The sequence below is a fragment of the Chinchilla lanigera genome, unplaced genomic scaffold, assembly GCF_000276665.1.
Source record: "Chinchilla lanigera isolate Chin_1 unplaced genomic scaffold, ChiLan1.0 scaffold00009, whole genome shotgun sequence".
NCBI classification, from domain to species: domain Eukaryota; kingdom Metazoa; phylum Chordata; class Mammalia; order Rodentia; family Chinchillidae; genus Chinchilla; species Chinchilla lanigera.
The window spans coordinates 18,106,462-18,130,277 of NW_004955410.1; the positions used below are offsets into that span (position 1 = coordinate 18,106,462).

At 35.5% G+C, this 23,816-nt stretch overlaps 1 protein-coding gene across 7 annotated transcripts in view; it reads right to left on the bottom strand.

Annotated features, from left to right (window-relative positions):
- Positions 1 to 23,816, bottom strand: part of Dgkb (diacylglycerol kinase, beta 90kDa) — a 627,035-nt gene that overhangs the window by 429,087 nt on the left and 174,132 nt on the right. For all 7 annotated transcript variants that reach the window (XM_005377328.2, XM_013510618.1, XM_013510621.1 and 4 more), the window contains 4 exons: positions 15,715 to 15,832; positions 13,293 to 13,381; positions 13,093 to 13,209; positions 2,937 to 3,035 (listed from right to left, as the gene is read on the bottom strand). In XM_005377328.2, the coding sequence (XP_005377385.1) occupies positions 2,937 to 3,035; positions 13,093 to 13,209; positions 13,293 to 13,381; positions 15,715 to 15,832 (423 nt within the window). The remainder of the gene's footprint in view (positions 1 to 2,936; positions 3,036 to 13,092; positions 13,210 to 13,292; positions 13,382 to 15,714; positions 15,833 to 23,816) is intronic.

Below are 23,816 nucleotides of genomic sequence, written 5' to 3' on the forward strand. Positions count from 1 at the left end.
AAAAAAAAAAAAAAAAAAAAAAATGGAGTTATTCATGTTAAATGCCACATAACCAAGCAGGTAGATCCCAGAATAGATTCTTTTACTTGAAAAATAGAGATTCTAGTCTACCTGTGTCCATAAAATAAAGATATTCTTTTTGATATACCACTTGTAATGGTTACTTTAAAACTAACTTGGTATTATTAATGAACACTCTTCTTTTATCTTTGTATTCGGTTTCCTTATTCCAGTCCTACGAAATCTGAGATTCTACTCTTGCTTGTTTGTAGCTGTCATGGTATTCTTCAGCAAAAAGGCATCCTTGATCCATGAATAGTAATGAAATCCAATTAAATCTAAAACCAAACCTGGGATCTTATCATTTGACAATATACATATACAAAGTAAAATAACTACTACAAATGAACATATCATTTCCTTACAAAGTTAACGCCTGTGTGTGTGTGCATGTGTGAGTACATGCCCATGTGTGTGTGGGTGTGTGAGTACAGGCCTCTGTGTGTGTGCATGTGTGAGTACATGCCTGTGTGTGTGTTAGGGGATGTGATCAAAGCACCTGATATCTAGTCTTTTGGTAAATTTCCATTATCATTTAATTATGGTAATCTTCCTATATGCCTATGTATTAGATCTCTGGATATATTCATCCTACAGAAGTGCAACTTTCTATACTTTGACTAGCATCTCACCTTCCCACTTCTCCAACTCTAGTTAACCTTCACTGTATTCTATGTTTTTTGAAATAAGAAAAGTTCCTATGTTTTTTGAAATAAGAAAGTATGAAATGACATATTTATTTGTATGATTTATTGTCTATTTCTCTTCACTGGGGAAAGAAAACCTACAAAGGCGAAGATTTGTTTTTGTTTCTTGCTGTTTTCTTAACTCCCATATTATTGTGTGATAAATACTAGGCACTCAATCAATATTTATTGAATTAATTAATAAGTTAATTAATATTCTTGGCATGGTTCCTGGCAAAGTTTAGGTGGTCAATGAATAAGAGGTATGATTACTACATTACTTAACAATACTATATTGGGTGTATTGCACTTAAAACAAGGCAGGACATCTATATTGCAGCTTTATACATTTGAGATTCTGAAGAGAAACATGATCTGAATATAAATTACCATGGTAATAAAATCAACTAAACAAACCAGTTCCCACTGGAAAGAACATTGTGTGTAAACCTATAACACAAGAAGGTAGAACACAGGGAAGCAAAAACATAGGCAGGTTGCCATGAAGCCCAGGAAAGATACTGGGGAAAAATATGCAGAGAAACAGAAAAAGGATTTGCAGGGTGTGATCTCTTGGAAGACAATAAAAGGTAGACATTTGGGAAAGATGAAATGATCCATAGGATTCAAATGCTTCAGCGCCGAGGATGCCACTGCCTAGCAAACTGGGAATGTTGAGATATAAACCTTGATTAACACCAAAGATATGTCTAATGATGAAAAATAAATCTTCAGGTGCACAAGTGTCTAAAAATAGCACTCTAAGCTTTTGAAAGATTATTAGATTGTTCAAATAACAAATTTTTTTCCTTTGATTTTCTCAAAGAAAGAAGTGATAGGATAATAGGAAGAATCCATCTCATGTTTGATTACATGGCCAAAGACTGATAAAAAGGGTTGATTCTCCCAGTGAGTGGGATCTTCCACCAGCAGCTGGGAAGGAGGGTGACATAACAAAACTTTTCAAAAGTTAAAATGTGAGATCAGCGATGCATAGAAACCAGCAAAATTACTGCACTTTACAAGGAGAATGAAAAATTGTAAAAATTCTAGAAGTCTTTTTCTTTAATCCAACACTTTAAATGAATAAACATGAGACCAATTTAACTGAAAATGTAAAGAAATTTTACTTGAAATTTGTTATTTTTAATTTATAGCATTTATTAAAGACTGCCTAATAAATCATAGACAAAGAGAGGAAATTTGGAATTGGATAGTGCTATCCTCAGCAATATGCTGTCATTTTTTTTCCTTCTATTTATGTGGTTTGAGAAGATGAAGAGCTCTTAATAATATTTTTTTAAGTAAAGTCATTTAAAAACACAACCAGTCTTTTACAGATAATTATAAAATGAACCATAAGTGGGTGCAAATTGAGTAATTTGATTAATTTCTAGGTTGACCTTTACAAAAGTATTTATCTAACATTTCTTACTTGTTACATTTTTATTATAACACACTGAAGTACTAGTCATTAAACTTATGTTTTGTTTTTAAAAATAAGGACCTCATGAGGAATATAAAATTGTTCTGTAAAATAGTTTTCACATTAGAAACAATTTGGATTTTGAAAATGAATACTTTCGTTGAATAGACCTATTCTCCACCTATCAAGGATTGTGCTTTTCAGAGTTACTTTCCTTATGTATATTGCATTTCTGTATTTATTGAATTAAGTAATTATTTTGCAGGTAGTTAAATTTATTGCTCAATAATTTTTATTTTTAAAAAATAGCTAATGGCAGTGCATAATTTTTTTCAAGGTTTGTGTCATCAGTTTTGGTAGCATCTGACCTAAAAGAGAGACCTCAACATAGCAGATATATAATGTGCATCCCCAGCAAAATTGCCCATAAGAATAACTTCATTATTCTGGGAAGCTAGATCTATAAAATATGTAAACTGCAGAAGTATTCTGCCTATACAATTTCTGGTAAGTACTGCATGACTAAGTGATAAAACCTGAGTCAGCTTCAGTTTGAGCATACCTTCCTAAAAAGTGTACTGTGAAATGAGAGATAAAGGAAATCCAGAGAACAAAGGTGTTCTGCTTTGAAGCTGTGAGGTATTTCAGATCAGCATAGCTCTGTCTTGATTAATGGAAATTATCCCAAGAAGAATTTAGCGATGTAGTGTACCGCTTAGTCGTAGCATTCCCAAGTTAAACCAGAATGATACGCAACAACTCACCAGTACCACAGGACAGATTGTTGTGGGTGGTAAAATGTGGTCCTTCAGGGGTCCACAGTCACATTCAGGTTTTAGATGAGAAGCACATTTATTGTGCAGCTAGAAAAGGAGAAACAGGAGTAGAATCAAATTCTACATGATGACAATGCACACAAGACATTAGATTTCAACAGAGATACAGCAAATGCATTAAAAGTACTTTAAAAATTACAAGAGGGAAAAAAAAAGGGATTCACATTACACTTGCCTGCATATATTTTCCTTAAATAATGAAGCAACTTTCATGACTCACCCTACATATTTTCTAATTCTCAGAAAATTTTATATTGAAAATGTGCTATAAATTTAAAACCATAGCAGCCTGATTTCTTTGACAAATACAAATTATCATCCATTACTATCCTTTCTTTGCTTATTTGTTAGCATAATCTTGAAACCTCTGCACACTGTGGATGCTTTTTTTTTTTTTTTGACCCTCCTGTTTTCTCAAAGTCATTCCAAAGTGCACAGCTCAGTATGGGGCATAATTGATCCCATCATTAGTTTTAACTTTGTAATTCAATATGTAAATGTAACCAGAGATTCATCTCAGTAGGAGCAGGATATAAATAAAAGACGATGATTATGATTATAAAAATTTAACTTTATATTGTATTTATAAGCTCAACATTATTTTAGTGTATAACTATATGACACATGGTTTTCACAATATGTATGACACCAAAATAACATTTTTATTAACTTTCATCACAAATTTAAGTTAATATACTATACCATGATGAATACTGATGTTTTAATTTATTTTTAATTTTTTGTTTGTTTTTTGAGACAGGGTTTCACTATATAGCCTGGTAATCCTCCTGCCTCAGCCTCCAGAGTGTTAGGATTATAGGTGTACAGCACTACGCCTGGCTAAATACTGATATTTTTAAATAAATGGGATAGTTTTTATTGGAATAACAGGTTTGGTAAAATTATACTTGCTTAAAATCATTTAGGGATATCCCTCTTCTTTGTCCAATATCAACTGGACATGAAATACTGTACTTTGGAAAAATGAAACATTTAGTTGGATAGTATGTGCTGCTCAAAATGCAAAAGAGCCTCAGGGTGCTCAGGGTTTTTTTGTCTTTTGAGACAGGGTCTCGCTATGCATTTAAGGCTGGCCTTGCGCTCACTTTGTAACCCAGACTGGCCTCAAACTTGCAACAGTTGTCCTGCCTCAGCCTCCTGAGTGCTGGGATTACAGGCATGCACCACCATGCTGGGCTCAGTTTGCTTAGTTTTGCACTGAATCTACCCCATGTAAGTCTCAGCTACCTTAAACCACCTTTGGAAGGAGATAACTAGCAAATTATCCTAAGAGACTTGTGAGAGCTGATTTACTATTGATGGTGGGTGTGTACTGAAATGGTATTTCTTTGGTCCTAGAATCCATTTGTCTCTATAAGTCTCTGCCTCAGAGTTCAGGCATTTTGTACTATAATTAGTGCATGTTCATATGTATTGCATGAAATAAAAGTATCTTTGCATATTCATCCATAATCAGCAGGTCTGCTTCATAGCAGCATATAAACTTGTCTATAAAAAAAAAAAGATTTTCAGTATTTTTATTAGGTAAAGCTGGTCCTCATCCAGAGACAAGGAGAGTTGAAGATATAGAAAGACTGAATCTTCATGAGCAGCAGAACAAAATAAACTCACACTCTGAATGGGCAAGTGAAGATGAATAATTTCCTTACAAATAGATTGAAGACATTGTTGGTTTATTGGACTTATTAATTATCCTACAATAGATCATAGCCCTGGATAGTTGGATTCAGAGGTAGCAGGTTATTAAGTGTTGTGGAATGAATGGATGTACCCCAAAAAGATGTGTCCAAGCCCTTAATCCTGGTACCTATGAACATGAAATTTTTTTAACTAGTCTTTGTAGTTTGAGGTATTTCAGCTAAAATGTAATTATACTTGATTAGGTCTGAGTCTAATCCAATGATTGACTGATATTCACATAAGAGAAAAATCTCAACAGAGAGCAATGGGTGCTGAGGCAACATGGTCATGTGACCACTGAGGTAGATATTTGAGTGATAGGGCTGCAAGCCAAAGAAGGCCACTGATTTCTGCCAACTACCGAAAGCGAGGCAGAGGAAAGGAGGCCTCCCTGGACCTTAGAGGCAGCATGGCCTTCCTGCCCATTTTGCTTTGGAACTGTAGCCTCTAGAACTACGAGAGAATACATTTCCATTGTTTTAAACCACTTACTTCATGATGTTTTGGAATAGCAGCCCTAGGAAATTAATACACAAAGCACCACTAATAGTGAAGTAGGAACAAAGGTAGAATATGTGACTGAAATCTGTCCTGTACCACAGCTGGCACAGAGAGGGAGCTTTAACTCTTTGATTTTGGTACAAAGCCCTCAAAAATGAAAATGCAGATTCTAAGACCCTTGAACAGACAGCGAAATCCAAGGTTACATTATCTGTGTGTAGAATGGCAAAGGGTTGAATTTTCACTCTTGGCAGCACACTAAACTGTATGGATGAAGGTCCGAGGAAGGAAGCTCAGAGAATCCTGCCTATCACTCAGCCCTACAGTCTGTGAGCCTTAGCCTTCTCCATGTCCCCATCCCCATGTTCCCAACAGGGATTGCGAGTTAACTCAATGACTTGGGCATTTGGGATCGGGAAGAAAGAACTAAGGACAGAAGCATGCTGTTGAGGAGGTGACCAGTGTGAAGGAAGGCAGGACACTTACTGAAGTTTGAGAGTCTAAGAGTGTAGAAATTGGCAGTTGGTCCCAGGAAATACTGCCCCTGGAGGGCTGAAGAGAGCCGATATGGAACTCTCCAGTGTGGTCACCTCTGTGGCCTATGTACCTAAGCTCCGTGTGGACACCTGTGACAGTCTTGCAGAAGAGCCAGCGAAGAGGAGGGTCTATAAGTTCAGAAACTATACTGCCATCGGTGAAACAGGAACACACAACGCAAGTATATTCTCCTCAGTCTGTGTTACATGATCCTATGCAGGACAGCATTATGCTTTTGTTAGGAATGACGTCTCACAGCTGGTATACATATCCCAATGGCCACTGGCTTCTTGACATTTGTTGTAACAGGAGGCATCAAAACTGAAGGTATCATGTTGGAAGAACTGATCATTTCATAAGCTGTGAGTTAAGTTTGTATGGTAGGCCTAGTTTATGTGACAAATTGTTCAGACATACTTGACAAAATATATATGAAAGTCAAACATAATCTTACCATTCTAGGAGACTGAGGCAGGAGAACTGTACATTCAACTCTAGTCTGGACAACCTAGTGTCTTAGCAAATATACCCCCACTAAAAAAGGACCAGGGATATAACTCAGTATGAAGACTCCAAGTTCAGTCCTTAACAATGAAAAATAAAAGCCAATGATAAAAGTCCTTCATTGTGGTATTATTTTTCAAGTATACAAATATTTTTTCTGTGAACCTAAAAGTGTTCTAAAATATAACATCTATTTAAAAGAACAAATATTAACAAAACAGAAATCATATAATGGGAGACTAAAACAAAATATTTTTTTAAGGTTACTAGTAATAATCTGTTTTTTTAACAGATACTGTTTACATGGAATGTTCACTGGGACAAAAATCATTAGTTTTTACTGTTTGAATATTGATACTTTTCTATGTGTTCATTATTTTATGTTAAAAAGTCAAGGGGGGAACAGAAGTGAATATCCTAGACAGTAGTAATTGGTACTATGGGTTGAATATGTTCTTCAAAACTTCATGAGGTACAATTCAAATGCTGATGTTTTTGGAGGTAAGGTAAGGCATATGAGAGGCGTTTAGGTTTAGATGATGCATGGATGGTAAGGATCCGTGATGAAATTGGTGGATTTTTAATAGAGAAATTGAAACATGCAGTTGGGGAATTCCTCTGGCTTGCAAGCAGGCCCTTCTGCCGCACTGTGACACAGCAAGAAGAGCTTCACAAGATGTGTCCTCTGGATCTTGCACTTTTCAGACTTCATGTTGAAACAAATAAATTTATTTCTTTGTAAATTATCCAGTCTGAAGTATTGGGTTCCAGCAATGGAAAACACACTAAAATGTTTTCTTATCATGTAATTTCGTGGGTAAGAACAGGAGAGACAAACACAGCTGAGTCCTTCTCAGTGTCAATGAGGCCTTGAAGATGGGTAATTGTCTGCATGTCAACCCATACTCTAAATCAGTACAAGACTAAACACAAAGACCCTCAAGAATAGAAAGAAAGCAGAGCATCAGGGCATCCTGTTTTGGCAAAAGTAAGCAGTATGCACCACAGAAAAGGAAGTGCTGCTGGTTCTTTAAATTTAAAAGATGTTGTTCACAGTTCTCTTTCAGTTTTGCAGATAAGACAGAAATATTTGATCATTATTTTAATATGTCCAGACATTCTCATTCTTGTTAAGAAATTTAGCCCCATTCATCCCATAATATGAACCGGCTTGTCCTGCAAATGAATAAACACTTGGAAATAATTTCAAAGTGTATGACAGTGACACCTAATTTAGAGCCAGATCTGTGTTTGTTTATTGGAAAAATCTGTTTCGAATTTGGAAGAAAAAGAAGTGTGTGTGTGTGTGTGTGTGTGTGTGTGTATGCATGTGTGTTCATAATAGTGGAAGTCAGAAAAGAGTGAAAGTCCAGAACAGAGAAGAAAATAGTGAAACCTAAGAAGTTAAAAGGCTGAAAAACAGATAATTTTCCACAAACATTTAGATATTAATAAGAAGGGACATACATAACTCTTATAAAGAAATGCTCAGTGCTCTGAATTAGAGGAATACATTTGTTAGTTGCGACTTTCCCTTTGCTCTAATTTTTTTTGCATATAAAGGTATAGGATGCTACCTTAATGCTGTTATTTTGTAAAACTAGCCCTTTCTATGGCTTTGTGAATTTTTAAACATTATTGTTAGGAGTTTCACATTGTAATAAAAGAAGTATACTTCTATGATAGCAAATGTTAGTAATTCATACTTCTAAAATAGATATTCTTTTGTAAATCCAAATAAAGCATACTAAACTATCCTGGTGAATCCTGCCAGACCAGGAAGCATGAGAGAGACCAGGAGCAGTTCAGAACATTCTCTGAACAGAGGGTCGTAGGAACAAACTGCCAGCAGAAACAAGCAGGTAGAAGCAGCAGCATCTTAAAATTGGCAGAAAGTAGCCACAAAAAGGAAGAGAATCAAAGTGCATACATTGCCTGGTTCAAAGAAGAAAGCATAGAGAATGAGTTGGCTGAGTCACGGAACATACTTTCCCACTGTTTTTACTTAGGCAGTTCCTGCTTTTATTTTTTAAATGGCTACATTTCCAAAAGGAGGTAAGACTTCACTGTAAGAGCTTAACTATGTATCTAAAAGGTGGTGAACTAGTATCAGGACATCATGAGGATTGACTGATAAATAAGTATGAAAACAGATTTTTATCTTTAAAAATTTCTTAATATTTTAATATCATCTTACCTATGAGATACATTTGGATACATTTTGGAACATTGCATAATGATATCTGAAAACATTTACATGTTATGTATGTGTGTTTGAAATTCAATATTTAGTTGTAAGAAGAATAGTATTTCAGTCAATGAAGCAAATTTATTGAGAAGTTTCTGAAAATCCAATGCTGCATCAAGAATTTCAATTGATCAGGGAAAAAAAAAATTTGTGACACTGACATACATTTGAAGCAGATTGTAGTCTAGCAGGGTGGACAAGTTTATCACACAGACCTGAAGGCTCTGGAGAACAATTCAGTCTTTCCTTTTGTGTGTAGTAAATGTTGAAAAAGGAACAGGAAATATTCGTGTCAAAAAAAATTTCAAGGAAGATATGGAATTTGGAATCTGACTTATAGGAAGAATATAAAAAGAGTGCGCTGAAGGGAATGGGGAGAGTAAAATAACAGGAAATGGTTTTCCCAAGGAACTGCCAGCCGACATGCATAGCTATTCCAGAATGAGTGTACGTGGGGTTTTTCCATCATGTGCTTAGGTTTGGGTCTGAGTTTTGAGGAACTGAAAACCAAGTTGAGTTTGGAGGTGTTGAGGTTAGCAGAATTATTATACGTTGCTAAAGGAGGCGTATGATAACAAATCAGTATTTTTGGAAGATCTTCCTGGAGGTGGTACGTAGGCTGTGATAAAGAAAAGTACCTTCTGTCAGGGAGACGAGCCAAAAGATTCCGACTCGAATCTAGGCAAGAGGTGCTAAGAGTTTGTACTAGGGTTGTAAATGTGGAGACAAAAACTCAGATCTGAGAGCGATATTTTAAGGAAGAAAAGTCAAGGCTCAGTGACAGATTGCAAAAATGAGATAAAGGTAAAAATACAGGAGTAAAAGAAATTCACTCCTAACTCTTTTTCCAGTGACTAGAGGATGATCCGCCATGGCTGACTGAATGAGAACTTTGGAGTAGCTGTTCTTTGTGAGCACAGACAACGGGCTCGGCCAGGCCACAGGATCCACATCATTCCGAAGCCTTTCAGGATATGCAGGTGCTGTTCTGACTCAGACTGGGCAGTTAGAGATACCGCCAGAGGGGACAGACAAAGGCCATGAGTATTTTTCTCGGAGTGCACTCTATACAACAGGGTTGGCTCCTATGGTTCACCCCACTCTCACTGTGCAGATCGTCACTTACTGAGCATTTACTACATATGAAATCCTTCCATAAGCCCCACCACATGGATTTTTTTTTTTTTTTTTACCCATTTAATCCTTATAACAGCCTTATAACAAAGGGACCATTAGCTCCATTTCAAAAGTAAGATTGGACAAAGCTAGTTATGCACATAACCCAAAATGGCACAATTCACAAATGGCAGAGAGTAATTTAAGAATCTCGTTGGCCTGACTTATACTACGAAGTGATTTCCCAAAGTGATCCTGGGAAAAGACTTTTGGAAATAAACTTTCATTCTTTCTAGTGCCTTCTGCAGTGATTGTCCTTGGAGCCTATCATATAGGCTGTTATAAGTTCCATTTGGACAGTGCCTGGCCCGCCCCTCTCATAACGACTGTGGGAGCTCTTTTTACATTACGGCACTTTCTGCAAACTATGATGAATAAGCAAGAAGATTTAGTCCTTTAGAAGTAACCAGAAGTAGCAGGCAGACATTACTCAAGTGCAGGTTAGCTTTACATTAAAATTTTCAAACAACAGCCCACCAAAAATTGTTATGAATGCTATTAAATACACGCATGTTCTGAAATAAAAATAGTGTGTCAACTAGTCAAGAAAAATGATTTGCCTCTACAATTAACCCCACTGGGGAACCACACTCTGTTCCTACTCTCTTGGACTCCTTAAGAATTTTAACAATTTACCATCCTCTTCTCTCCCCTGTGGCTTTTACAAAGCTTATGCTTATTCAGTGTTCTATAGCATTGTCAGTGTATGCTGGTGACACTGTGTTTAGAATGATCTGTCTCATGAAGCAAGAAAATAAACTGATTTGCAATTATATTTTCACTCTAAAAGAAAAGAAAATAATTAAATTAGTGAATGTGTTCCTACAACAACTTGTTAAAATTAAAATTCTATTAATATACAAATTCTGAAGTTTTTTTTGAAAAGGTTATATATTCTTTCATATATGTTTTAAAAACTGTATGAGTCTAGCCTAACAAAAGAAAATAGGAGACCATGGGAACCCTGCAGCTCCTGATCTTCAGCTGAAATAGGCCAGAAGGCTTAGGACTTGGAAGAGTTTAGTTAAAGAGCAGCTACTGCGTTTTGTTTCATCCTAACTCTAAATTAATCTTCTCAGACCTCCTAGATAGGTTTTATTTCCCAAATAAAATTCAGTGATGGATTGATCTAGAGCTTGGATTTAAAGATGTTGACAGTTTATGTTGTGCTCTGCTATAGTGACATGCATTTATCTTTACTGTAAGAATAGGATGGTAGGAAAACATTGACTGAACTGGTTTAGACATGAAATCCTTATATTTCACAAGCACAGTTCATTCAAAGTAACAACCAATTTATTTTATAGTAAAAGAAAGGATAAGACAAGCATTGACCAAAGATAAAGGTATAATTTGTGAGTGACAGGGCTAGAGGAAGATTATGAAATCACAGGTAGAAGGAGCCATTAAAACAAGCAAGCAAACAAAATAAAGAGAGAATAAGGAAGGGGCTGGGGATTTAGCTCAGCGGCAAAGCCCCTGCCTGGCAAGTGCAAGGTTGTGAGTTCAGTTCCCGGTACAGGAGAAAAACCAAAAAAAAAAAAAAAAAAAAAAAAAAAAAAAAAAAAAAACAGAGAATAAGGAAACCCAATTGGCATATAAACAAGAAAACATTTTAAAGTGCAGAGTATCAACAGGAGACTATTGACAATGGTAACTGTGAGAGCACGGATCCTACAAAATGGAAAGGGTGGAAGGTTCACTCATGGAGTCCAAATAGGGAGTGGAAGAGAAGAAGCAAATACAGGTCCAAAACCTTTAAAAGTTATTTTATCTGCAGTGGCAGAAATGCAAATTCCAGTGTCCAAGCTTCTCATATTTCAAGCTTCTTTGAAATATTGCTTTGTCTTAAAAATTTTTAACAAGGAAAAGAAATTATAATCTAACACATTATATTAAAGATTTACTTTTAAAAAGTAGAATAGGAATGCAATCACAAAATTTACTCTGATATTGTATAGTTACAATTTACGTTAAAACTAAGGCCTCTTAAAAGCAAGAGGAACCGTCTCCTACAAGATCTGAAACCAAACTATTCAGGTCTTTTAGCTATTCAGCTAAAAATAAATTAATTTTAAATGTACATGATTTTTTTAACAAGCAAAAGTGTGGTTGTTTTCTTAAAAGTGAGAATTCAATACTAGTAATTCGTGTGCATAATTTAAATCACTGTTGACATTTCATTATAATAACCAACATTTCAAAAAATAAAAGTATCTTTCATAATATACAAATTTTCAAAAAGTAAATGTGATGTAACTGGATAATAACTGAAAATGATTGAAGAAAGTATGTTCATTTTTAAAAAACATACTTAATTGTAGTTTTGAAATTGTAAGTCATAGATTGTATTTCTCATTATGCTGTGTTTTTACGTGCACATGTTTATTTGTTTATAAGAACACTGCTTAACTAGTCTTTGGGTACTGGAAGTTGAGCACTGTGGAAAAATTTATTTACTTAACTGACTTAGTTTCCTTTATTCTGCCAAAAGAAAAGCATTAGTCCTATAAAGGGAGTATCCAAATACTATGATGAGAAAAAAGAAAAAAAACTAGAAAATTTCCAGTCTCATAAGTGTTTTTGCATTCTATTAAGAAAAACAGGCATTCTAGAAAACGTAAATTCTAATTAATTTCCAGAAATTAAACATAAAACATTAGAGGTTCCATATCTCATTTTTATTCCAGAAAGTTATTTTGAAGCTGATTTTGACACTCATCAAACTAGGTAGAGTCCTAAAGTTTCCTAAGAAAGATCAACTTTTCTTAATTAATCAGCATTTACATCTAAATCTCTGTTCCTCCAATCTGAAAGCCAACTGAATGAGCAAGTCTACAACATGTTGACAATAGGGTGAAATGAGTTCTTAGAAGAAGCAAGACCTAAACGACAGACATCCCTTTTTACTTTACCAAGTGGCCAAAGACAGTTTGCTTAATTTTAGTATGTAATACAATTTTTGGAACACCTCACTCCTTTTCTCTACACCCTTTTTACCCAAAGAGTCTGATTTAAAATAAATTTACAATATACATAAAGAAAGCACTTATAAATGTGTTGTTAAATAGAAGCAAGGTCAAGCTCTTCCCAGTCAGCATCTATGCTAATTGCCTACCTGTAACCACGGTCTCTGTTTGCTTTCCTGTGAGTCACCACAGCTCTATGGAACACAGTTTAGAAACCATATGATGGAATGAACTCCACAATTAGAATTCTAAAATTCTTGATTCTTTGAACACAAATGTGATCTGCGTTCTTCCCCCTTGGAAGCCTAAAGCAGTAAGTAACTTCCATGGTTTTTTGTTAATTGATTCCAACATTGAAGAAGCACTTCCAGGTAGAACTGTCAGATAAGAATGGATGTACAGCCTTGTTCTGAGTGAAAGCTGGTATTTGTTTGACATAATTACTCACTGTGATCTGACACCAAACACAGTGCAGTCCTGTCAGGCCCTGGTAACATTTTACTGTTTTGTGGCACTTATCACACTTGGTTGGGCAGTTGCCTTCAACCCAGTAATGGTGCATGACCTAGAACAGAACAACAGCATCCAGGTAAGAAGAAGCATCCGTCATCGCCCCCCCACGGCAAGCAAGCATGGTCACAAACTTACGTCTGTGTTCTTTTTGGACTTCACATAGGTCTTGATGCAAGAGGGAGGCGCTCTAGCCACACACCGCTCATGGACTGTGTACTTGCAGACTGAAAGAAAACAGGTACACAAATTCAGAGCTAATCCTGGTCCTGATTGCAATTTCATAGGGAAAGAATGACATTAACAGAACCTCATTTCATATCCACTGCTCCTTAATCAATCCAATCAGCCACATCAAGGAAAAGTCCAAGTCGACTGTTTTTACCATGGAGTACAAAAGGCCAATTAGTACAGGAAATATTATGCATGTAAAAAACCAAGACTCCTCTATCATGGCATAGCAGGAAATGCTTAATTAAATCAGTCCTCACTCAAATTTTTCACAATAATTTCCAGATGACAAAAATATTAAAGACAAATTGATGACTGCCAAATGGCTTGGTGTCATTGCTAGAAGGAAGAGATCTATATTTTACAAAGCATCGGCATGACAGCAGCTGCTGAGCTTTGGAATAAAAGCCTACAAGTTTACACTGTTTTGTCTATTGTTTTATCTAAACCTTGAATGGCTGATTATTCTACTTCTAGAGAAGAGATTTCATCATATATGCTGGCCTTTAGTAAAAGTTCATCCCTTAATTGATGTCATAGGATTGTTTGCCCAAAAACATAATCTTTATTAAGCAGCACATATTACACATGAGCAAAACATTTTGTATGCAAACATACACATGAGCAAAACTTTTTTACATGCAAACATGTATATATAAACATGTACAAGTGAATATATATATGTGTGTATAATATGTCATAAATCTAACATATATAGTTTTGACATCTTCACACAAGGATTGAGTGGGAATAAAATTAGAGTAACATACATGCATTCTCTTAACAAAATCCTCATTCTAAATGAGTTCTAAATGCATAAATTTGTAGAGTACTAAAAAACTAGGTAGTCCGTACAATAAAAATAAAAACAACTAACCACTTCCTCAAATGTGAATGAAAAAAACAAAAATCCACGTAACATTTATGCAGTAAAACTCGTCCAAAATCTGTGATTTTTATTGGCACCAAAGCTGAAGAAAACAATTTCTCTACCCCTCTCTATGAGCAATAATGTTACAATGATTGTCTTCACCATGCTAGTAGGTTAAAAAATAATGTGAGCAATTCTCACTGACTACAACTTGCCTCGAGAGTTTTTCATATGCTCCTATCAATAGGATCTACCATAAATTATATTGTTTTCTTAAAAAAGTCATGAGCATTTCAAAGCAAATCATTTTCTTTGTGGCTGTAGAATGCTCTGGTGTAACTAATGGTCATCAGAAACTACCATACAATGTGACAAATTTCATGAAACTTTATTAAAATCCCCAAACACTTAATATGGGTAAATTATATTAAAACATACTTTTTAATGCCAAATAATAAATCTGAAGGTAAATTCCCAAACATAGTACTAAAGAAGCATTTGTATTAAACATCTGAAAGTCTTGTATGAAAGCCAGATTTAAAAATTAGATTTAATTACATATCCCAAAATATTATATATCTGACAGACTCAGGAGTTGCAGTAACTTTGTACCTAGCTGAAAGGGGTATGGATTAAAAAAAAAAAAAAAAATTGCTGTTTTAACGAGAAATTTCAGCCTTAAGTGAAGAGAGGATAATTTCTACTCTGACTTAACAGGAATGTCAGGGAACATAAAATCCTCTCATAAATCTACAGTAGATTTAAAAATAAATAGGGATTTTATCAATTAACTACTTTATACTATTTTAGAAAATTCTACTTGGCAGAAGTAAATTCATAGAATAAAATACAACTTGGAAAGATGAGTGAAATAAATTAAATAAATGCATACAATTCATGAACCAGCAACACTTTGAATTCCAATACCTATAACCACGTATTTTCTTTATGATAGCACACAAATAATATACTCGAGCTGTTCAGTTTCTTAATTTGAATGCAAATACATTTTTAATCAATTATTGTGACTTTTTCCTGAAGCCTGGAGGAATTGGGTCCTTCCATATGAATAAAGTGGCTTACTTGGAGGGGAACAAAAATGAATAGCTATGAATAAGAGAGTAAGATATGCATGCACAAAATTAGTGACATTTTCAAAATAATTCTGGAAGAAAAGGGAATCATAAATAAATTAAACTACTCTGTAAGGAAAGTAACTAAAGATCTGGAAAATGTCTTTATTTTTTTTCAAAGGTAGAGTTTCCCAAATTAAAGAAGGGTGAAACTCATGTGAATGACACATTCAGGAAAAAAAAAAAAAAAACTGAAAATACCAATCATAGAAATAGGCAGGGTCTGGATTATTTCCTGGGTCTCCATCTATAAATAGAATCAGTCCATGTAATCGGGCTTTGCCCAGCTGAGCCGCAGACACCTAGGCAGCAGAAACATACTCACAAGAGCAGCAGAGGCCTTGCTTCCCCACGCCAATCAACATGTTCAGGCAGAGATTGCAGTAGGCAGGTTTGTTAAAGTGCTTGAGTCGCCACACATGCTGTCCGTCATCCTTCACATTCTGCACGGGGCATAAAAGAAACAGATTTCACTTAATGAAATAAACAGTAGAATATGTAGGTGCCAATAGCATTCAGAGCTAGACTGAAGCATTTGAAGACAATCTGTTATTTCATCTCTGACTTTCTCCAAGATCGCCACAGAGTCTTAAGAAAAACACATGTGCTCCTGTGGAATGAGATACTGCTAACAAATCTCTGATGCTATAGCAACCCACAAACTCATGGCTATTGTCAACATTTCGACAGCACACTCAGAACCATCATAATGACCTGCCACATGGAGCAGTCCCTAAGAACAAGAACGTGCCTGCGTTGCCTTTTGAGTACTTTATCCTTAGCACGGTTCCACAAACAAATACATGAGGAAGCGAGACAAAAAATTCAGGACTGGAAGAGCCTGAGACATGGAAACTTGCAAAGATTATGTTAACTCTTGATTGGTATTAGGTTAGGCAAAAGTTATAATGGTGGTTATTCTTGTAAGACAGCAGAGGAATGGGTTTGATCCAATGGGAAAAGCTGCACAAGTAAGATGTGATATTCTAGGACTTCAACTGCAGCTGCCTAATGTGTTATAATCGGGTACAATACATTTTGTGTCCCCATAAATTTTAATAAACAAACATTTTAAGGGCCTAATTACTTATCATTTTCTTTATTCTTCTTTGTAAAATAGGAATAACGTTGTTCTTAAAGAAAGATGGTGAAATATTAAAACTGTATTAATACATTTATAACAATCACTGGAGTTATTTGCAGCAAACTGAACCTTGAGTTTATGTTAGTCTACACTTTTAACAAAGATATCAAAATCATTGTCTAAGATATTAAATAAACACCATATAATGGTAAAACTACTTCTCAAATGAGTTTAGTGATAGCAACATTGTTCAAGGTAAAAATAACATGAAATAATATGATGATAATGAATCTTCAAATCCTCACAAGAAAGTCAAAATATTGTATGAAGTTACTATTTGTCATGACTTCTGCTAATATCATTCTACCTTTAAGATATACACTTTACTCTGTTCACTAATTTGTTCGACACTATTGTTAACCTCAGATGTATCTTATATCTTATTGACATCATTATATATATATATATATATATATATATGTATTTGCTATTGCTAAGAAACTACCATATTTCTTAGAATACATTCACCAAACACTTGTTGATAACCTACTACATGCTGGGAAGCTAGTAATAATTATGTAGTAACAGAATGATATAAAAATGCCCAGATCATTTTGCTTCTCTTGATAATAAAATATTAATAATAATGCCCCAAACACATTTTTCTATTCTCACTCAAGAGGTAAGCCACTAGATTTGAAATCGCAGAGAAAATCCATAATAACTAATTCTTATATTGGAATCAGAAATGTCAAATTTGCATCGTAATATGAAACATTAATGAAAATGCTTCATGGGGGATAATTCTCCATGAGTCTCTTGAATTTCTGCTAGCATGATTTGCTAGCAGAAGCGCTTTCTTCAGAAAATCTTTGAAAGATACTTGAATAATACACAGTCTTGGACAATGGAGATGTGTTTCCCCCAAGAGGAGAGGGCAGGTTTATTAATTGTCCAGTCTTTTAAAGATAATCTCTCACTTCTAAGAAAAGGTTCAACAGGTTTCTTTTTAGCACATTAGGAGATTTAGCTTCTCTGAGCCGGTTTCTAAGCTCGAATCCTGTGCACTGCAATAACTTGGGTCACGCACCATCATCCCTGTCTTAGTCACTCATTTTGTTGCTAAGACAGAATACCTGACACCCCAGATTAAATGAGGAAATGCTTATTTAGCTCACGGTTTGTGGAAGTTTCAGTCCACAGTTGACTCCAAGAGATGGTGGCATATGACAGAGGGGCAACCATATATGGCAGCAGAAGGCAGCAAAAGTAACAAGAGAACCTAACGGCATCTTTCTGCCCCTTTTATGTTGTATCTAGACTGCTGGGATCAGGGTGGTGCCAAAGCAATCAGTGGACTCATTTAGTAAACACACACCTACAATCCCAGCCTTACACACTCTAGATTCAGCCACGTTCAGAAAAGCCTAAGACTGCATGAGGCTTGCGGGGGCATCTAGACACAAACCATAGCAATCCCCTTGAGACTGAGGGACAAAGGCAAAGTGACTCCAACATGAAGTTTCCACTGCTTGTTTCAAGTAATTCGTCTCATTGTCTCTGACCCAGGAATCTCGTGTGTTTCGCTGGTAGTCAGGAAACCATGGCAGACTAACCTGTTCACCTATAGGCAGGGTGAACCACAGATATTTCATAAATATCAAAACTATCCATATTTATTTTTCTGATGAGGGACTAACAAGAGCTCAATAAAAGCAGTCATGCTGAATGTTTCAAGGAGAGACTTTAAGATGTAGCTGGTTATTATGGTTTGAATCTGGATGTCCCCCCAAAGTCACATGCAGTCATGGGGCGGACTTCTAGAGTTCACGATTGACTCATAGTCCAGTGCTGGAATTATGGATGTGAATGCTACACCTGCTCTGGGGTGGGTAGCTTGCATACAATGTAAGGGATGGAAGGAGGCTGCCTGCTGCTGCTCCTCCCTTTTGTTCCTATTGCTTCTGCTGTCTTCCACTGTCATGAACTGTGGCCCTCTGCCATGTGCCACTCTGCCTTGGAACCAGGTGATTACGGATTGAACCACAGACTGAGCTAAATAAACCCTTCCCTCCTTAATTCTGGGTGTCAGGAATTTTGTCTCATCTACAAGAGAAAAGTAACTGAGACACTGGTTCAATTTTCTTCCAAATTTACCAAAAAAGGCTTTGTAATAATTTCTGAATTCATTCTAGTTTGAGTGAGTCATAAAATTCCGAGAAGCTATACAAGGTAAACAGAATATATGTTTAACATGGTTATATTTTGCAAACATACTGTATTTTCCAATTTTTGTTCCACTAAAATACTAAATATCTAATGGAAAAAAGTTGAAACATGGGCCCACTAGTTAATTTTTACAAATAAACTGATAAATATTAAAGAGAATGGCTAACGATCTTTAAATATTTTACATAAAAGGAGAAATGAAAAAAATCTAATTTGCCTCTACATTACTGTTCTTATATCCCCTGTCATTTTATTTTTAAATGATTGTCCATTCCATGTGAATCAGCTTCATCCTATTGCAGAGCACATATGGGCTAAGTTAGCTGGCATTTTCCTTATCAAAAAATAAGCAAGTCTGAACGTGGGTGTTCTGTCAATCAGAACACTTAGCCATGTTACAGGCTGCAACTGATGTGCAAAGCCATTCCCCAGGCATAAAATGCTTTACCAAAACACAAATTAAATAGCTTTCTAGCTCTTAGCCGGATACATTGCCAAAATATGCAAGGGATGAAATATGGATGTGACTTCTTTAGGAGAAGAGATTGTAACCAGGAGCCAACTCCTCAGCAGTGCAAATTCCACTCCAGCTCTCTGTCCTTTCATGTCTTGTCTTGTTTGTCTTACTTAGATTGTAAACTTAGTGGAGTAGAGAGAGAATCTGTCTCTTTCTATATTCTATCAGCCAGTAGAGCATATTGCTATCAGTATTTCTGTTGCAAATACATATTTATTGCCAAGAAAGAAATTCAGTTTTATGTAAGAAAAAAAAAAAAATGAACAGAGAATCCAGAGGTGTTGGTTCCTGGCCTGCGATGAAAATTGTGAACAAGCCATTTCCCCTCTCCTCTTATTTTCCTCTCTAACAGAATGGAAGTACCCACTACCTTTCCTCAGTGTGAGGCTTCATTATGCAATACTTGTGAAGTTAATTTAGCTCCTCAACAGACTGGCATTGTATAAATAGCAAGTATTATCACCATGACAGGGTTGAGTAGCACCGCAAAGATGCAACCAGAGCAGTTCAGGAGGATATTTGTAGGTTCACTACACTTTTACACAAAACTGACCTCTTTGATGTGTTGTTGCCAGATATAGCAAACACCACTGGTTCTACTGATACAGCCCAGTGCTGGGCTGCTGAGAGCAGGAAAAGTAGAAGGAGTCCCAGGCTTAACCAAGCCGAGGAGCAGCTCTCAATTCCCCGGAGCCAAAGCATGTTTCTGTGGGAAGAATGCCCGTGGGGAAGTATTGAAGCTGTTCCATTGTCTTAGCAATTTGTAAAGATTCAGTTTTTTCCTAAATACTTTCAAGATCATATATAACGTTCAAGTGAACTAGAGCTAATACAAAGAAATTTTTCCCCAAAACTTTCAAAGTTAAATGATGGTAACCTCCCATCCCAAGTCTTTTCAGCCCTACATGCACCCCGGCTTCAAATGACCTAACATGGGACACACAGGATAGCTAATGTTGCAAATTCCTCCAGCTTATTAAATAATCTCCTTACTATTTGGTTGAAGGTCTTAAAAAATATACGTCAATGTAAAACAAGCTACTCTTTTAGACAAAAAGATGAGCTCTTTTGGAAAGAGGTAATTTAGAAAGAAGTATTAACTTCATATGTGACTTCCAATCAATTGATTATTGTCAGACTGTTCTTTCTGACTTCAGGATGGGTCCCTGTGACTCCTATGCTTCAAATGCAAACTCAAAATTGCAAAACACCACCCACTTTTTAAATGACCTAATCTAAGCTCTTGAAAATTGTCAAAACTTTCTTGTCTTATGACTACATTTTAGATTGTGCAAAGTTTAAAGAGCAGAACAGAAACTCAGAATCAAATTACAATTTCAAAATTGGAGTGTGAAATATCAGTTTTCTAAATTAGTTAATTAAAACATATATCATCTTCTAAATCCTATCACTCAGACATTTCATCAGAGAACACAAAACACTGTCCTTTTCTGAGTCAAGTTAAAAAAATAATGTCCCAAATCATCTCAAAGGCAAAGTTTACAATACATATAAGGACTAAGGACTGAGATGCTTTTATATGCATGATGTGAGAGGAAAATATCCTGTTCAGATTGATAAATATATGATTACAATCCCCAATCAGGAAATTAGGGTACCTTCACTTCGAGTATACCTTAATCTATGCAGTTCTTAAATCTATTATATATGTGTCATACCTACATGTGTGCTCCTGTTTTTCTGAATATCATCAATTCAGAATTTTCCCTCAAACAACTTAGTGAAGATTTGATATTATACATTTCAAAGAGTGAAGCACTATTTATTACTTTGTTCATCTGGAAAAAGGAATGTTAGAACTAGAAGAATATTGGAAAAGAAAACAGGCTTTTGGCTACTTTTTTTTTTTACTGGAGAGCATAGCTGGCTGGCACAGTATAACCCAGTTAGCTAAGAACAGAACCAAGGTAAAGGTCAGTTCTATGACCGTTGCTTCTCTGAGCTCTTTACCACTCCTCATAACTGGCTGTGGCCTCCGACTGCTAAGAGGTGTTAGACTCCTTTTCCCTGAATGAATAAAAATGAACTAAAACTCCTTCTATGTGTAATATGACAAACTAGTGATAGAACAGATCAGAGATTGACAAAACGTGGCACTGGATCAAATCTTTCCGCAACCTGTTTTGGCAAATACAATTTTATTGGAACGTAGCTTTGATCGCTCCTTTGCACAGTATCTGAGGGAGCTTTGTGCTATAGGCAGCAAATCTGAGCAGTCATGACAGAGACCTTATGGCTCTGAAGCCTAGACTCCCTAATAGACACCAATCACTAACACAGATAATTATTAACAAAGAAAACCGTTCTTCATTCAGTGACATCTTCAAAAATTTCTCAGTGATATGAATGTTGAAGAAAGGCTGAGTGGTCTCAGGTATAAACTTTTTATAGTATCAATCACAACCTTAAAACTTTCTAAATTCCCATTTTTGTTTCACATGTACATGACATCAAAATTTCATATAATTTCTGACTACTTTATTTTGCATTTTGTGAGGCTCGAACGAACCTTTGTGACAGACATGAAATGATTCTTGCTGTCTACTATCTGGCCCAGAATCAGATCCAAATGAACTACATCTCTGAATTTTGGTAGCAAACATATTATTTAAAGTAAAGTAGCATTTAGGGTTCTATTGATGGAGAAAAATAAACTACAATGAAGCCACAACTGTTGGAATTGAGGCTGGCTCTCCCAGGGAGACTCTCCTAACTCTATAATTTCCTTAGCACTCTGCAGTCCTTTCAAATACACTGTGGTGTTTAACACTCACTCTCAATTATAATCTACTCCCCAGGCTCATAAATGACAACAGACAAGAATATATAGGGCAACATAACAAGGCAGGTTTCACAATTCATGGCCAACTTCAAGCTGAAGCTTCTAGAATTCCGTGTAATAACGCAAATGTGGAACAGGGGGTGGGAGGTATGGTACCATGGATCAAATTATAGGTAATAACATAACACATTAGCTGTCCACTGAAAGGAAATAAATCTCAATTACTAAAAAAAGGCTGTCATCATTCAACTGTCTTAGTGTCATTTCGGCTGTTTAAAATATGTGCAGTGCATTAGAATTAAAAAGCTGTTTCTAGCAAACGCGTGTTATTTTCTGATCACTACACGCTTTACAGGGTTTATGCATCTTAGTAAAAGAACATTTTAACCATAGCTACCTTATTTTTTTAAAAAATGTAAGAGAAAAATTTCTCTTTTTATTCCAGAGTTCTTCACATGCAAAAAGTATATATTCTTAAATTGTCCTCTGACGTTAAGCAATGTAGCCCTGCCATCTAGTGGTTGAAACGAGGAATGCAGTTCTGGACACGCTATAAACCCTGAACTGATTTTTTTTGTCCTGTTAAACTTTGAACTTTTTGCACTAAAAACACAATATATTAATTTGAAGCAAATTTTAAAGTCAATTTTATATAATTAACCAAGTGAACATTAAAAACAAGGGACTTCTTTGATTCAACGTACCTTTACACTAGAAACTAATTATATTTGTTTAAAATAGTTATGAGTTAAATCCATATAGATTTCTGAACTCTATCAGCCATGCATTCTAAACAACAATATTTAAGGGAAATATTATTCAACACTTTTCACCCTTGTCTGGCTCACTTTCAAAGAGGAAAGATTTTTTCTACTCATTATCGCGTCTCAGGTACACCATTCCTAAGAAAATACGTGAAGGCAAAGAGAATACACAAGTTTTCACTTTAAAATGTAAAATTTCCCTGTAGGAAACCATTAGTGGAATTTCCTGAATGGAGGTCCTTGACTATTTTAGTCACATACAATACACTAAATTCAAAATGGTATCCTCTTGTCAATTTTTCTCTTATTTCTTCCTAGTCATCTGATTTACATGATACTTTCCTCGGAAGGTACACTAAAAAATTAAATGTTTATAATATGGAAATATAGAAAAAGTTATTATCAAAGATGCTACATTATATTAGTATGCAAACGTAATTCATGATGAAGTAGCTTCACTATGGAAGCATAAAATATATATTTATGAAGAAGAAGATATATATTTATTACTTATTTTTACTTCTTAGGTAGAGCTTACTAGCATTTTTTATTTTCTTTCCTCTAATCATGACTAAAACCCCTTGGACCTTATAAAAAAAAAGAAGAAAGTGACATTTAAATATTTGAAGCTCCAGACACAGAAGAAATAAATGCTGGTGTCCATTAATCTCGTTACAAAAGAAGTAATCTTCTGAAGCCTATTATTTGATTACTATATTCAAATATGTTTTTGAACTGTGAACCCATGCCTGCATTCTGAAGTTCATATTCTCAAACTTATTTGTACACTTGCTCACAGGTCTCACAGATACAGACTGTCAGATGCTTTGAGGGCTGACTTTTAAAGATTTTGTGTGTTAATAACTATGGTATAGTCTCCAATCAGCAAAGTTGTGGGGCCAGTAATAAAAATATGGAGGCCACCACAAAGTGGTGAACACTATGTTCTTGTCTCTAAAAAATATGAATATTATAAATTTTAATGGAGCCTTTCACCCCTAATATTCTTTGAATCTAAGTAAATGTGTTA